Here is a 17,203-nt window from a genome sequence, read left to right on the forward strand (position 1 = left end):
AGTAGAGCAGCAGAATGACTTCATGAGTTTTGCTTACAACACACCTGTTGATACAACCTAGAATCATATTTGCTTTTTTTGCCACAGCATCACACTGTTGACTCATATTCAACTTGTGGTCCACTATGACCCCTAGATCCCTTTCCGCCATGCTCCTTCCTAGACAGTCGCTTCCCATCTTGTATGTATGGAACTGATTGTTCCTTCCTAAGTGGAGCACTTTGCATTTCTCTTTATTAAACTTCATCCTGTTTACCTCTGACCATTTCTCTAACTTGCTAAGGTCATTTTGAATTATGTCCCTATCCTCCAAAGAAGTTGCAACCCCACCCAGTTTGGTATCATCTGCAAACTTAATAAGCGTACTCTCTATCCCAATATCTACATCATTGATGAAGATATTGAACAGTACGGGTCCCAAAACAGACCCTTACGGAACTCCACTTGTTATCCCTTTCCAGCAGGATTTAGCACCGTTAACAACAACTCTCTGACTACGGTTATCCAGCCAATTATGCACCCACTTTATCGTGGCCCTATCTAAGTTATATTTGCCTTGTTTATCAATAAGAATATCATGCGAAGGGACTGGGTAAAGAACCAGTGCAGGCCGGAGCTCTCTTGCATTCCTGGGCAATGGCAGCCATGGGAGCTGCAGGTTATCTGGCAATCGTGAGAGGGTCTGAGGTAGCATTGGGGTTGGTCTTGCCTGCCTCCGATGGTGGTGTTGTGCACAGGGTTTTCAAAGCTAGCCACATGTAAGCAGCCCTTCTCCTGCTCCTGAGAATTTAAGCTCCATAGAAGGAGGGGAGCGGGAGCAGTGGAGATGCCAGATGTGGCCAGACCAGTCAGAGCTGCAGCTGCGAGAGGCCTTCAGAGGCCAATTATTTTGAAATAGCAGCACCAGGGTGTCCACACTAACACTATTTTGAAATAACTATTTCAAAATTAGCGTTATTCCTCGAGAGAAGATGGAGTACAGATTTTGAAATAAATGGACAGTTATTTCGAAATAACCAGCTTGATAGTGTGGATGCTCCGCTTATAAATTCAACCTAAGGGGGACTATTTTGAAATAACACCCTACTGTAGACCAGAGCTAAGTGCTCTTAGTTCTAAATCATTTTTCCTCTTTTGATTCCTTGGGTTGGTGCTCATGGCTTTGCTGCTTACATTAAAAGCAGCTCATGGTAGTTGCACAGAAGTGTTCATGCTTTTATGCTACTGTAGAATGGAAAATAAAAGACATATGGTGATCATTATATCAGAAAGTTTGATGGAAACAGCTAGGGTCTATTGTAACTTTTGTTTTCTGTTCCTGTAGGTTTTTTATTTAACTGCTATATTCCAGAAGCTGATTCCTGTCTCAAGTTTTAGATCACAAACCATAATTAGAATCCTTATTTTCAAATGTTGTAAAATGAAATTTATAGATGATATATCTATAAATATAGAGGTTAACTGCATTCTCCACCAGACAGAAATTTGTCATGTTTTATTTTTTCTTTCTGTTTTCATTTCAAACATAAAATCAATAATATATGGGGGAGACATGTTACAGCATTGTATTACATAGACAATGCCACACGTGCATGATGCTGTACAGGAAGATAAAATGTCAATTCTTTCTCAAATGATCTTAAAGTCGAGGGCTTCAATCTTCCAAAAAAATTCTCAATGACGATGAAGGAGCAGACATTTGATAGTCAGGAATGGAATATTTTCTAGTTTATTTTTTGTACAACGCCTTGAAGATTTAGTATTCAATAAAAATATTATAGCATGTTTTTATTTTTTTTAAATACTGTACTTCTTCTGTTTCTGTAATGATACATAAAAATCTATGTAAGCAGCGAGATTAAGATTGGTGGGCTGGATTCAGATGGGGATCTGTAAGGAAATGAAATATGGGCATAATGGATTTTTTTTCCAAATCAGGGCCTGAGACCTGGAATTTTAGTGATTCCCTAGTTAAGCCTTTGATACTAGAAAATGTATTAATGATCACAGTAGGAGCTTCCCTCCAGCCCCAGGACATTGGGTTTATATGTTAAAAACAGATGCCTTTTTGAGCCTTCCTACAAGAGCAATAAATTATGGGACAGAAAAGAGAAGCTGACTTGCCTTTTTTTGTTCTTGGCTTTTCCCAGAAGTGTGTAATAGTATACTTATTAAGATAAAAGTATGTATAAAACAAAGTATTATTTGAAGTGTGGGAAAGATGACAAGGGACCCAATTCAGCAAAGTCTTGCTAATTCTGAGCATATGATTAGCTCCATTGAAATCAGTGAGACTCTTCATCTACTTAACGTTATGCTCAAGTGTTTTGTAGATTTAGGACATATCAAAACATGCTTTTAGGATTCCATGCTTATTGTTTAAGTGAATGATTCTATATTAAATATACTCAGTTTAGAAAGAACATGATTTTCATAACTACCAGTTTTGCAAATTAAACCTGGAATGTAACAGTCAACACGGGTTCTTTCTGTCGTATCGTTCACTCTAATAAAGAAAGTGCAATTGGAATTTATTTGACAGTTTGATTGATGTTTAACTGGAACAGAATTCACCTTACTTTCTCAGAGCTGTTCTAGCAATATAAAAAACCCCTTTCTTTTCATGCTAAAGGAGCAAACAGGACTCTGAATAATACTTTGAGTAATATATTTGCTTAGTGAAATAATAACATTTTAATCAGTTCTGTCTATAATGACCTTTTAAAATAAAACACAGCTATTCGGCATATTCTGTAGAACCAAGGGGTTCAAAAAGTTTGAAGCATCTGGGCTTATTTGAACTTCATTTCTGGATTTTTTTTTAGATTGCTTACAGCTAATTTTTATGTAAAAGTATTGGACAAAATATTTTAAAAGTATTCTAACTCTTTTTGACTTTGCGCAAGCTTTAAACCTTGTCATTTTCAACATAAATCTCTTATTTTAATCATTAATTCAAGGGCATTACAAATATTAATTGATTCACACACTTCCTCTTTTGGTATCTATAAATTTTTTCCCCTAACATACAGGTAAGCAAACCGACATAGAAGGCGATTAGTGTGAGTACCTTGAGATCACAGAAGAAGTCAGTGGAAGTTCTGGGAATAGCTAAAGAGTTATGTTTTCCAGTTTTCTGCTTACATAGTTAGATGCAGTACCTCTGTTGTACTAAGAGCCAAAGAATTAGTTGAAAAGTGCTTCAGAAACTTTTCAGAACTGTGTGCCTTACCACAAGCTTGAGAACTGAATCTAATTTACATGCAACTTTAATCAGAGGTAAACACACACAATTTTTGTTTCTAGAGCACAGTAAATGTACAGAGTACTCTACAAAACATGTAAGAGTCAAAACGTGTTTGAGAGTTACTTCAGAAGCAGTATTAAAAATAGAGCTGCTTCTTTGTAACCAAAAGCTTTAAAAACGCAAACATTATGCAATGCAGGTAGATTGCTAGGATTCTTGTTACAGTTCTTCAGATTCTTAACTGTAAAAGAACTGCTGGCTGGTATTTTCAAAGAGGATGTTTCTAAACAGCAGTCCTCTTATGTAACTGGGCTATCTATTGTTTGTCAAGCATGCTGGTATATAAAGCTATTCAGTGAGCGTCTCTCAAGAAATAAGCATTGGAACATTGCGAGTCAATCAATTCTAGATAAATCTTGTCCATCTCGTCTTTTGGGTTCATCTTGTGATGTGTTTACAAACAAATTTCTGTCCCTTTGAAAGTCTTTGAATCTTTCATCAAATTAATTTTGAACCCTGTCTAGATTTTTCAGTACAGGCTGAACCTCCCTTAATCGGGACTCCCTGGTCCAGCAACATCCATAGTCCAGCAGATTACCTTGTAGGAACTGCAGACCCAGGCCAATGACTATTTTTCACTCTTCAGGCATTTGCAGCAAAAGGACTTTGTTCCACTGCTAATTTTAATATTTTAGACACCTGGGGTATGTTTAGACTACAGGCTTTTGTCGACAGAGGCTTTGTCGACAGATACTGTTGACAAAGCTTCTGTCAACAAAGAGCGTCTAGACTACATCCATTTATGTTGACAAAGCAAGCTGCTTTTTCAACATGAGAGTGTAGACACAAAGGATAGTTTAGATGCAATAATGCCTTCTGTCGACAGAACTCTGTCGACAAAAGGCGTTATTCCTCGTAGAATGAGGTTTACTGCCGTCAACAAAACTGCTGAGTTCTGTTGATATTATGTTGACAGACCGCGGTGGTAGTGTAGACGCAGGTATAGTTTTGTTGACAAAAGGCCACTTTTGCCGACAAAACCCTGTAGTCTAGACACACCCCTGTAGGTAACCTATTTCAGGAAATATTATTATTTGACCATTAAATAGTCAGGAAGCAGTTTCAGATTTATTATATATGTGACATTTATTATCTTATTCCAAGTTAAAAACTCCTAATATTTTCAGGTTGATAAAGCAGGAGAGGGTCTGCCCCGTGGGGGTCACAAAGCGAGCTTGCATTGCACTTATTCCATAGAGGCAGCTTTGCATTTCCTGTCTCATGGGGATGACTTGGCTTTGCTCTTGGAGCGCTGGTCACAATGCCACTCAGATTTGGCCCAGTCACCATGATGTAGGGGAGAAGCAGATTTGAGTGAGTGATGTTGCAACTGTATATGCCTGGCAGTACTTTTTTTCAAGGCCCATGCTGGGTAGATGAGCCCAGCGAGGCCTGCAGAACAGTAGTGGTTTCAGCTGAGTTGGGATTTTGTAGGTCAAAGCGACCCTGTCCTGCAAAACCCAGGACTGTTGAGAGGTCTTTACATGGAGGCAGTGCTCACCTAAAACTATAAGACACTGAGTCCAAAGTTGAGTTTGTATCAAAAGTGCCTCATGCTTTCGATGATAACTCTCAAATCCAATATTAGAGGCAGTCTCTTATCGGGTAAGTGGCCATCTTCAAATCTGTCTAATCTAGCTAATTGTTCATTGCCTAGATCTGTTCATTGTGGGTATCTAACAAGAGAGTCATTCAGCCACTGAGCCATTAATTCCCAAAGAAAGAAGGGGAGGGGAAGAGAAAGAGGTAAAATGGATTTGTGGAGAGGAAGAAGGTCAAATTAGATTAAAAAGCTTGCTCTGATTCTGTGCTGAAAGTTTTTGGACTTCACAGTGTTTTGATCATTTTTAAAACTGGGGAAATAAAATATAAAAAATATTTTTAAAATGAAAAATGTGTCAATTTCAAACACCTTGAGAAATGTTTTCATGAAAATCGGTTGCCACTTTTTGAACATCTCTAGGATAATTTCCTGCTCATTACCGCAAAAAAGAGAATGCAGTGACCAGGGTAGTCTTGCACACAAGCAAGATTAGTGACTGGCTAGAACTGCCAGAGTCCAAGTAACTCTGAGACTGATTCCCTCCACAATTGCTATTGCCCACTTTCTTCTGGAAGCAGAATCTGAATGGGTTGGAGCCCATAGTCCAAACTTTCTAAACACATAGCGGTTTGAAGATCTAGCAAACATAAAGTTGGCCATTGTGAGTCACCCTCTACATGTTTCTTCCATTATCTCTATTTCAGACCTAAGGTCCTTTATATTTTGTAGGGACCATTAGGCCATAATTACATAGGTTATGTCTACACTTCACGCTTATTTCGAAATAAGCTATTCCGGAATAGTTATTCCGAAATAGCTTATTTCAAAATAGAGCATCCACACTACAGGGAACCCTCAAATTTAGTCCAAGTCAGGCTCCCCTGATGTGGGTGTGTGATTGCAATTTACATCCCCCGGAAGCACTGGGGAGAAATTACTTAGAATGGCTCTGGTGAGGAGCTATTTCAAAATAGCAGCAGTGGGGAGTGTTCACACTGCAGCTATTTCAAAATAGCTATTTCAGAAGAGGAGTTATTCCGCATGGAATGAGGTTTACAGAACTCAGAATAAGCCACCCATTATTACGATATTATTTCAAAATAACAGAATTGCTGTGTAGACACTTGCATTGTTTTTTTGGAATAATGCTAATTATTCCGAAATAATGGTGCAGTGTAGATGCATCTTTAGTCTCTGTGGTAATACCACAGTAGGAGACACAGAGAACTGGACCTTCTCTACTGCTTATCTCTCTTCTGTTCTGTAACTCCCTCTACTTGTGATAGGAGTGGGACAAGCTGAATCATACACATTGCTATGAATTATGAAGAAAAGAGTGGCCAAGTATGGGGGTGACTTGTAACTGTTATGGATACAGGATCTGTATACAGAATGTTAAGAAAGGAAGGAGAGAGATACAGAGAGGATAGGGACCTGGGGAGGAGGACAGAAGGGAGAATTGCCATGTCTTTAACTAGCTGTGGCAATAGTAATTGAAAAGTATCTGTGTCTGTGTGGCGGGGCGGCCCCGCCCCCCCTAAAATGCCCGCATCCCCGCGGAGCCGGGGAAGCGGAGCCTGCACCGCGCTGGGGCGAGAAGCCGCGGAAAGCTCCGGGCGGGGAGCGGCGGTGCCCCGGAGGGGCAGCGATACGAGGGAACGCACACGCAGAGAGGGGAGGCCGGCTGGGAGGACGTCCATAGTGACGTCACCGGTGCGACGCCTGAGACCGGCGCAGGGTGATGGTGCCGGGGGGAGTGTCATCCCCCCGCGACCAGTGGGGACTTTAAAAATGGACTCCGGACTGGAGGAAGGGACGGATCCCCGTGGAGTGGGAGCGCCGCAGCAGGGACCAGACGGATCCAGACACTGGAGGCCCTGGGTGAGTTTTAACCCAGGGACCCCAGACTAGCATGAGCTCGTGGCTGGGGAAGAAGTGGCCCAGGGCGGTGGCGTGGAGCCCGAGAGCAGGGGAGTTTAGGGGTCTCGACCCCCTCTGCTAGGTAAGGACAAGCGTCCTGACCTTAGGGCCCTGGGTCGGGGTTCGGAGCGAGGGTGGGCCCGGACCCCCTTCCCCAGCGAGTGGAGGGCAACCGAGCACGCTGCGAATATTGTATGTAACTTAATAAACCATAAGACACCCAGCACGTCTGGAAGGGTGTATTTCCTGGGAGTTGGGGGCACGGACACGAGTGATCCCCTACAGTCTGATAATAGCAGTCTGGAACTGATGGTTATTTAACATTGACATCATATGACATATCCTGTGTAGATGGCAGTTGACCCAACAATTCCCTGGTGGTGTAAAGGGGATGTGCAGAACCTTCATTTCAGGGAGCAATTCTATATTTCTCCTCCACTCATCTTCTAGCACTGAGGATCCCTAACCTAATGTGGGGAATTCTGCAAGCTACAAAATGCACTGTAACTGTGTAGCACCAACACACTGCTGACATTTTAATATGAAACAAAAGACAAGACTATGCAGCACTTTAAAGACTAACAAGATGGTTTATTAGGTGATGAGCTTTCGTGGGCCAGACCCACTTCTTCAGATCAATATGTGGAAGAAAATTGGCACAACCATATATACCAAAGTGATACAATCCAAAAAAAGTGAACACCATGGTGGTATCTCTATCACTATTTGACATTTTAACGTGTCTCTGATATATGTTAAATTAAGGATTTTAAGGACTATTCGACTATCTGAAGGATGTTAAGGACTAGTCAACTAATCAATTCCCCCCCCACACACACACCCCAGTGCCTCTGTCAGATAGAGGCAGCAAAGGGAGGGGGAAAGGGTATACTTCAAAGGGGTAGCGCCGCACAGCTGAGCCCAGACTCAGCTGTGCGGGGCTGCACCTTTGAAATGCGGAAGCAGCGTTCAAAGGGCAGTGCTGCACAGCTGATCCCCGGCTCAGCTGTATGGCGATGCCCCTTTGAAATGCTGAGGTGGCATTTCAAAGTGGCGCTGTGGAGCCCGAGCTCAGCTGGGGACTCCTGGGTTCCGCTGAAATGCCATGGGGAGCCCAGGATCAGCTGGGGAGTCCTGACTCTGTGCAGCATTTCAAATCAGAAGCACAGCATGGAGCCTGGGGTCAGCAGGGGACATACTTATGTTAAATATGAAAAAATAAATAGCAAATAAAAGTAAAATGTGATTAGGAGGAATAGAAGGAACCCAATAATGTTTAACTTTGTTTTTCTAAAAATGAGAATAGAACAGGTTAAAAATTCCATTGAAAGAAGAAAAATATTTTTGAGTAAATCATGGCAGAGTTTTCCTTTTTGTAAATCTTCTAACCTCTCCCCTCACTGACAGACTGAGACAGTTCAGTGTTAGCTGACACCTCAGCTAGTGCCAACTTGTCAATCAGCTAATCTCCAGGTGATCATGCCATGAATATATGAATATCTAATTAGAAGCTGATATAACTGTTGTTCTGATGTTCCTGCTCAAATTTAATAGGGCTCTGTATAATCTGTTGCTATTTTCATGGCAGACTTTGACATATTTAAAGAAATTTGGTTTAGGAATTATAAGTTAATCGGTATATATGAACAAAAATAGCATTAAAACAGTTATGAAAAAGTGGAAGTTCTGGGTTTGCCAAATGCTATATCCATTCTCCAACTTTTGGACTTTCCTTTGTGTCGGATATAATTGTATGTAACTGGGTAATTATATTTATTTAAAACATAAAATACTTTAAAAATGAAGGTAAAGATATCTGAAAATTAGAGATTGCATATGCATTATATGCTATTTTGTATTTTGACCTTGAGCAGGCCCATTTCCTTCTCTGTACTTTTTTTCTTCCACCCTTTGTCTGTTTTGTATATTTAGATTATACATTCTTTGGACCAGAGTCTTATTCTTACTATGTGTTTTTACAGTGCCTAGCACAATGGGGCACAGCTTATTCATATGTGTGTGTGTGGGGATGGCACCAAAGTGGCAATAGGATCCTACGCTATAAGCTGCAGGATGCCAGTCTGATACCCCTTTTAGCCTCATCTGCTTGTGATGTTTTGGAGGGTGTGTGAGATTGTGGATTAGGGAAATAGGGCTAGTGACTGTGCCTTTTTGAAAAGCAAGATGAAGCGTGGGGCTGCTGCTGCCTCTGAAAAGATTAGAAGATGGGAGTAAAAGGCAGTAGGCTGTAAAAGCTTCTTGAAGAATTCCTCTCACTCTGGGGTTTGTTCCCTCAGGTTAAATCTCCCTTAGTAAATCAGAATCTATTAGGTCTATGTCCCATCAAAAAGAACATGACATGTATAAGAAAAAAGATCAATAGTAGCCTCAGAAAATCTTTCATCTGTACAGCCATGCAGCTGACAGCTTCTGTTCATTCCCTCTGTGCAGTAAGGGTTTGGCTTTGGGAAGGAATTCAGTTAATGAATTCAGTGTATTGGGGAACTACAATGGCTTTGCAAAAGATGTGGTGGCACCATTGCAAACTAATAGTTTTCTACAGGATTTGGTCATTTTTCAAATTATTATGTAAATTACATATGACACTGATATTATAAATCTCTAGCATTTAAAAATTATGTATTAATCTTCCAAAATTGAGATTTGCTTTAAAATAATGAGATTTAAAAACATGGGTTCTTTTATTTCTGGCATCATTTAGGGCCCACTTTAATCACGTTTTCAAGCTTTTCTCTGTGATTCTGAGCTTTGTAAATTTAGTTCTCTTTTCTTTCGTAGTTCAAAACTGAGTTTCTCACATAGTTATTTGGTTCTAGTATCTGGTGTTTAAAGAAAAATGTCAACAATTCGTGAGATTCATAATAAAATAGTGAGAGTTGGCAAAACAAAAGTGGTTGTTTTAAAATTTGCAAATGGGTCATTTGGGTTCACAGTTCCTGGTGGCTGGAGAGTTATTGCCTGAAGTCCAAAGGTCCTGGCATAAGCAAGGGATATAGGAATATCTATGCCATTTTTTCTCTTATGCCTCTTATAAATTAATTAGTTAGGATGTAGAAAAGCAAAACTTCAAGGTTTGGTATCTTTGTTGATTCATATAATGTTAGGTTGAAACCCAGAAATAGTGAGATTTGAAAACCAGCGAGTAGGTTTGAATTTCTGTTTATAATGGGATGGTCTACCCAGCCTTCACTATTGCATGTTTAACAGTAATAATGATGTCACTCTTGTTTGTATCTTTTTTCCCTTTCCTATAGGCCATGTGTTTATACGGTTGGGTCGCCAATAAACAACAGGGCCCTTTTTCCATGTCAGGAACCACCAGTTGCCATGTCAACATGGCAAACCACAGTACGAACACCTTCTTGCTTTGTAGTCTTAACGAGTGGTGAAAATACAGCGGAACCAGCACAACTTCAAGAAGGTGCAGTATATACCTTCCTAATCATATGTTGTACACAATTATGCTAGTAAAGAGCCTGAAACCAGTTTACAAAGATGGGTGTGTAACTAAGTCCATTTTACACAGAGGGAAATTAAGGTACAAGGAGGTCAAGTGACCTGCCCAAGACTATGCAGCTGAGATGAATACCTAGGTGTTCTAATTTCTCATGTGGTACTTCATTCACGGAAATATACTGGTTTCTGGTTTTTTTCCAGGTATAAATTTCACACAGTTAACTAACTAGCTTAGTTTCAGTAATCTACAGCTAAATATTTGGCAGATCAGACCACAGACTGCTGAAGGGATTGATAAGAGCAAATAGACTTTTGATTTGAGGTTGCCAGTTTAGTTTAGCCCAGGCTGATAGTGACTGAAGGTCATTACTTCTTATTGGATCTGCTTGGTGAACAATGTGAAATGAGTTGATGATATCAGTTTGGTGTCAACTGTCCATGAAAGATTTTTATTTCCACTTCTTTTGGGACCAGTGCAGTGGCTCCCAGTACTTTTGCCTGCCTGGTTAGAGTTATGCAAAGTATGGCTTGGCTGCTGTCTTCCCTTTGTTTTTGCTACACTTCTTTGCAGCCTCTATGCACAAAGTGAAGAGAGAAGCAAATTGAAGGTGCTGCCATGCGTGAGTGCACAAAGCTTATTTTCCCAGGACTAGTTCTGAGCTTTCTTTTCAGACTCTTAAGGTCAGTATTTTCAAATTTGAATGCCTCAAGTTAGGCACCTAACCCAGATGTAGGCACCCAAGTATGCAGAGTTTTTTGACTTAACAGTAAGTTAAAACTTCTTTATTATCTTAGCTTTCTTAGCTCTTTAATTGTTGGTCTTGTTTTTCCTCTTCCTAGTTAGGCCTACTTTGTTTCAATAATTATTTGGAATGTAACATCAGTTGACTTTTGTATGCTATTTTCCTCCCTAGTGGAATGTATATTCTAAGGTTTTTTGAAACTTGGGTTTCAGGGACTGTCCTTTTAATCCCGCTAGTGTAACTGGTTCTTTTGCTGCTTTAGAAAGAAGACAAGATTTAAATATTGCCCTTCTTGTGGAGGCAAAGATACAGATATGAGATCCTTACATTTCATACCTTAGATTTTTGTTTGAAAGTTCCAGCCCAGTGGATGTTCCATCCATCTGAAGTTCACAGCTGGGTTTACAAGGATGAGGAGCTGTTGTTTTGCTCCATGCTGATAGAAAAAGTTAGATCTTTCAGGGAAGATTCAGAGTCATAATTATCTCCAAGTCCTCTTCTGAATTCTTAGTTTTGTGGTGTATCAGAGTCTTCTTTTAGGAGGCTCTAGAAAGTATGGGAGGTCAAAAAGAGCATTGGACATAGCACCTTTTTACTTAGTGTAACCCCTCTGCTGGGTAGGGCTGGCAGCAACCAGGGCCGGGTTCAATATTTAGGGGTCCATCCCACACAGAACCAGCTTGAGCCCCCACCCAGTAGCCTGGGAAATTCACACCCCTGGATGCCTCAGAGAGGCAATGCTTCCCCATTCGCAAGCACAGAGTCTGAGTGTAGAAAGAAACTTTTAATAAAAGAGAGAGAAAGGGAGGTCACATGGCATTAACTTGGGAAAATACCACAAACAGAGTTCATAACCGCCCCCCACGAGTGACCGTCCCAGCTCAAAAAGGATTGAGCATTGTCTTTTGCCTCTTAGGCTTGCTAGTCCAACAAGGTAAGGGTTCCATTCACTTACCCAAACTTTCTCCGTACCCCACTTCAAACGCCCCACTTACTGCTCTGTCCAGTCGGTGCAGACCCTGACACATCACCCTGATGACGCCACTCCTTGAGTCTGAGGCTACACCACCTTTGGGCTGCTCCTGTGGTCTGCTTGCTCCGCCTGCCACCGTTCCTACCGGATGCCCGCTGGTTACTCCCTCCAGCCTCCCTACTGGCCGCCTGACGCCACTCCTGCTGGCCGGCTGCTGGTTGCTCCCGCCAGCCGCTCTGCTGGCCGCCTGCCGCCGCTCCTACTGGCCGCCCGCCTGTTGCTCCCACCAGCCGCTCTGCTGCTGCACGGAGTCTGGCTCCAGGCCAAACCAGTGAATTCAGCTCTTAGTGATTTCAACTCTTTAGTCACCATCTCGGCTGGCAAAAGATTCCAGCTCCCACTGGACTAGCAAAAAGACTCCTGCTGGAGTCTGCTTTAGGTCTACCCTTAAGACAGGGGGGAAAGAGGCAGGTCGAACCAGTCTTACAGCTCACACCTGGCAGGCATGAGCAGGCTGAGTCAAGCCCTTTCCCCCCAGCTTCATACACTGAACTCTGGAAGGGGGAGGCTTGTTCATCTGAGACCTCTTACAATGATGGTTTCTCTCCTGCAAGCACTGGTGTCATATTTTACACTTCCCACATTTAGGAGTAGCGTGATTTGTGACCCCCACAACAGCTCAAATTAGTTACAATACATCACATTCCATTCCACAACTAATCCTCCATCAGCCCTGGCTGAATTGGATTTACATAACCACACCTCGGATTCCTTCCCCCTCCTGGCATGAGCTGTATTTACATATCAACAGTTAACAGTTAATTATCTTGCAGGGCTAAACAATTGGAGTGAGCATACCCACCGCCAGGGCAGCTCTCTCCTTTTAGCTGGCTGATAGCAAGCAGTAATTCAGTCCCTACTTACATTATAAGCAATAAGACATTTTTAGAAAGACTGGGTAATGTTTTCAACTGTGTATGAGCCAAAGCTTTCATTGGATCGCATCTTAGAGGAGACCAGCGATGGACCTTTTGTTCTCCTAGGCCAGGGGTGGCCAACCCATTCTGGGCAAAGAGCCAAGATATCAGTGGATCCAGCGTGAAGACCCCGGGCAAAGTTATCAAGGAAAAAAAAAGGGGGACTACTCCTTTTGCCCTTTAAAAGGAGCCCTGGTCACATTTGGTCGAGCACACACACACAAAAAAAGCTCTGCCCCTTTAAGAAAATGCATTTAGAGGCTTTTTGGCCACAGCAGGCTCCCGATGGCCAATGCCATCCCTAATTCTTCATCTTTAATGGCCACACAAGATGGCTCCTCTGCCCAGGTCAGCACAGGAAGCCGGGAGGAGACGGCCATTTTTTGGAGGTGCAGGGGCAGCTTTACGAGCCGCAGGGGCAGCTTTGCAAGCTGTACCTCGGGGCGGAAGAGCCTCATGTGGCTTGCGAGCTGCGGGTTGGCCACGGCTGTCCTAGACTCTCTCTGTTAGCTGTCCCTGAAGACTGTGAGTAGTAACTAGTTACATGAGTCAGCAAGGTCCAGGTTTGTAGTCATTAGCATCTAACATAAGGTTAAGATGGTACTACATTCTCATCCCAAAATGACCCCAGAAATATTCAAAGACTTTTGTATGTAACTAAGGGCAGAATTTAGTCCTGTCTGGTATGACTAATTTCATATGCACTGCATATTTTCATAGAAGTTGTATCTAGCGGTAGTTTTGAGGTAATAATACAGGACATGCTAACAGTACAGCTCATTTCAAGCACTTGTAAATGTTAAAATTTTACCTTTGCCATCTGCGCAGTGACTCTGATCTCCAAAATTTGAAAATCCTCTGCATGTATGAAATTTACCCCAATATAGGGTGGCCACATTAAAGTACTACACATGATTTAAGACATACGCATGCTTATATTACTGTCACCTTTTCATCTTCTACTCCCCTGGTCATCTGCATTTTCCATCTGTTTTGATTAGCTCTTAACCTAAAATGTGTGGGGCATAATGTTTGCCATTTTTTTCTCTCTAAACAATGCCTGGGATGGGGCCATCATTCTTGATTGTGATTTCTAAACTCAACCAGGAATACAAATAATAAATAGTATTAATTCATAACATCGGAAACAATAATTCATATTAAATTAATATTAAAATAGTAGTATTAGTAATGCTGATATTAATAAAACAAAAAATAGTCTAGTAGCACATTAAAGATGAACAAAATATGTACTATTAGTGTTTTTTAAGTTTTTCCAGTTACAGACTAACTCAGCTACTCCTCTGAAGCTGTTGATATTAATGATAGAGATAATTATGACAATTACATGGCATATGGGTGAAGTATATAGCCCTATGAGGTCCTCTAGCCTGCAGTAAATTTCATTATAAGAAAACAATTCTGCATGAAGAGAGAGGTAACAATAGTTATTCCTGTTTTTTTACCTCAGTCCAGTGAAATGTAATGGAAAAACCATTGCCACTGTCACATGGTCACCAACAAAGCCAGCAATAATGGAGCATTTGGGTCTTCCGAGCTCAGTTCACACTTTTCACTCGTTTCATTAGCACAGTGAAACTAAAATGAGTAATTTCTCTCTATTGGCCTTTTTACTAAAAATTCTAATACAGTATTTCTTGCTTTCCTGGAATTATTAGTGAAAGAAATATACTGGATTAGTCTTTGGAAAATTAAAATAAATAAATTGGCTTAGAATTTATTAGCAAAGTTCTAAAATACAGTGTAAAGTAAATACCACTTCTTGGATTTGAGCATTTTGATTTGCATGTAGACAGTCTAAAATTAATAGACTTTAAATTTAGCTGGATATACTTTTTTAAACGATTGTTTAAATGAATAACAGACAGCAACAAAAACAACAGACATAATTTAGCAACAGTTTTAAAATGAAGACCAGTGCTCCCAGGTAATTACTTACTTACATTTTTTTATGTGCAGTTTTTATGGCTAAATACAGAGGATAGCTGATTCTGTATGCAATTGTATATTTGGAAACAGCACATGCAGAAGTGTGCACCAGTTGAATACACATTTTTGTAGGCCTTATTTTTGAAAAAAATATGGTTCATACCATTATTATTAAAAATAGAGATGGGACAGGTATGTCTATCAAACAACAAAGATCATAAATTTCCCAATAGGAGAGAGATACATTCAGATATACGTACAAAGTGAAGCATTTTAATAAGATGTGAAAGTATTTTTGAAAATCATAGTAAATACTTTGTGAAAAACTTTTTCCATTCCAAACATTCCATAAAGTCGATAAAGATACATTAAAAGCATTCTTTAAGCCTCTTGATCTCTAGGTTTTTTTCAGGAGTATTAGAGATGGTAAGTCAAAAGGGTCGGACAAGCAGCAATCTAAAGGGACAGGCAAGGAGAATAGCTGAGATCCCAAGCACACGTGCCTCAAAGGGGTTGGATAAGCAGTGATCTAAAGGGACTGGCAAGGAGAATAACTGAGATCCCAAGCACATACGCCGCACGTCAGACAAAGCTCTGACAGGAGCAAAGAGCAAAGCCTCCCGGTCAACACCAGTAGGCAAAACCACACCAATACCTGAGGTGCAAATCAAACAGCGCTTGCACATAGCACTGAGCCGGAGTGCAATACTCCATGTGGCATCACTCAAACACGTGGCACCAACAGCTCAGTCAATGCAGCCTCCGCTCCCATTAATGCCGCCATTAAAGCCTTATGCTTCCTGCCTTCCTGTACCACTTGTCCCGCTCCCACTGCCTCAGTTCACAACAGCAGCTGAACTGACAGTTCACTTGGTACCAGGGTCTCCCCTATTTGATACCGACCGTACCCCTAACACACACTGCGGGGCACTCTCTCAGCCACTCCAGCCAGCTCTGTAGCAACAAGCTTTAGTGACAATGAGGAGGACATACATAAACCACCTCACGCTGAGGCATTATCCTCATAAGCCTCTGCAACAGACATAGCAATGGCAACCTCCACAGTGGATACCACCACCAGTCATGCCTAACTGGCCATTTTGAGACCCTTGGGCTTGCTACAGACAACAACAATCTACACAAGCACAATATCCACCTGTGACACTGTGGTCCCAGGCACCAACCATACAGTCCATACAACATAACAGCTCAGGCACAGATGAACAGGATGGAGATATTATGGGGGAAGAACACAGTCCACCCTCCTCTCCTCCCACGTACACTTTGGCCATGTCACCAGATGACACAATAATGCCTCCACCATCAACAACGGGATGATACTAGAATGTTCCAGGAACTTTTCAATAGAGTGGCAGAGGCCCTGGAGATCTCCCTCTCAGATGCTCCACAGACTTGTGTGGAGTATAAGCTCACAAGCATTTTATAAACATCTCTCCATTCAAAACTAGCCATCCCCATGAATGAGGCTCTTATGGATCTGGCCAAAAACATATGGAACACCTCAGCCACAGTCTCACCAACTTACAAGAAAGCAGACAGAAAATATTACCTAGCTCCCAAGGGAGAAGAATTCTTGTTCTCTCATCCAACACCGAATTCTCTGGTGGTAGAAGCGGTCAATCAAAGAGGAAGACAACAAAATACATGTACAGCTCCCAATTATAGGGATTGGAAGCGGCTGGATATGATGGGAAAGAAGGCCTACTCATCAGTAAGCCTACAGATTAGAATAGCTAATTACACTGCGTTCTAAGCAAAGTATACACACCAGATATTTGACAAACCTTTATTGATTCCATTCCAGACACAAAGGCAGAACAATTAAGCAAACATTAAAGATGATACATTTATAGCACACACAGCTCTACACGCTGCCCTAGACTCGGCAGACACAGCAGCCAGATTTTTAGCCTCGGCTGTGGTGATGAGGAGGGCATCGTAGCTTCAGCTCTCAGACTTTCCGAGAGAGGTTCAAACCACTGTATAGGACTTCCTATTTGAGGGCTCGTACAGGGTCAATGGACACAAGATGAGACCAAGTACCATATAAAATGACTGGAGTTAAGGGCCGTAAGAAATGCCTGCATTCACTTTTTTCCTCTAATTCGAAACAAAACGGCACAAACAACATCTCTATGAGGTATTACATCAACAGACAGGGAGGAGTACGCTCATATCACGTATGCCAGGAGGCAGTATGCTTCTGAGAATGGTCTGTCCCACGAAACACACACCTGATAGCAGCCAGACAAAGACACTACCTTAGCAGACAATCTAAGCAGACAATTCCCA

At 41.5% G+C, this 17,203-nt stretch overlaps 1 protein-coding gene across 9 annotated transcripts in view; it reads left to right on the top strand.

Annotated features, from left to right (window-relative positions):
• AOPEP (aminopeptidase O (putative)) overlaps positions 1-17,203 on the top strand; it is a 408,083-nt gene that overhangs the window by 79,573 nt on the left and 311,307 nt on the right. For all 9 annotated transcript variants that reach the window (XR_001369118.3, XR_012904729.1, XM_025177850.2 and 6 more), the window contains one exon: positions 10,046-10,212. Coding sequence is in view for 7 of the 9 variants with exons in the window: in XM_025177850.2 (XP_025033635.2) it covers positions 10,046-10,212 (167 nt within the window). In the remaining 2 variants the exon portion in view is untranslated. The remainder of the gene's footprint in view (positions 1-10,045; positions 10,213-17,203) is intronic.

The sequence above is a fragment of the Pelodiscus sinensis genome, chromosome 6, assembly GCF_049634645.1.
Source record: "Pelodiscus sinensis isolate JC-2024 chromosome 6, ASM4963464v1, whole genome shotgun sequence".
Classification (NCBI taxonomy): domain Eukaryota; kingdom Metazoa; phylum Chordata; order Testudines; family Trionychidae; genus Pelodiscus; species Pelodiscus sinensis.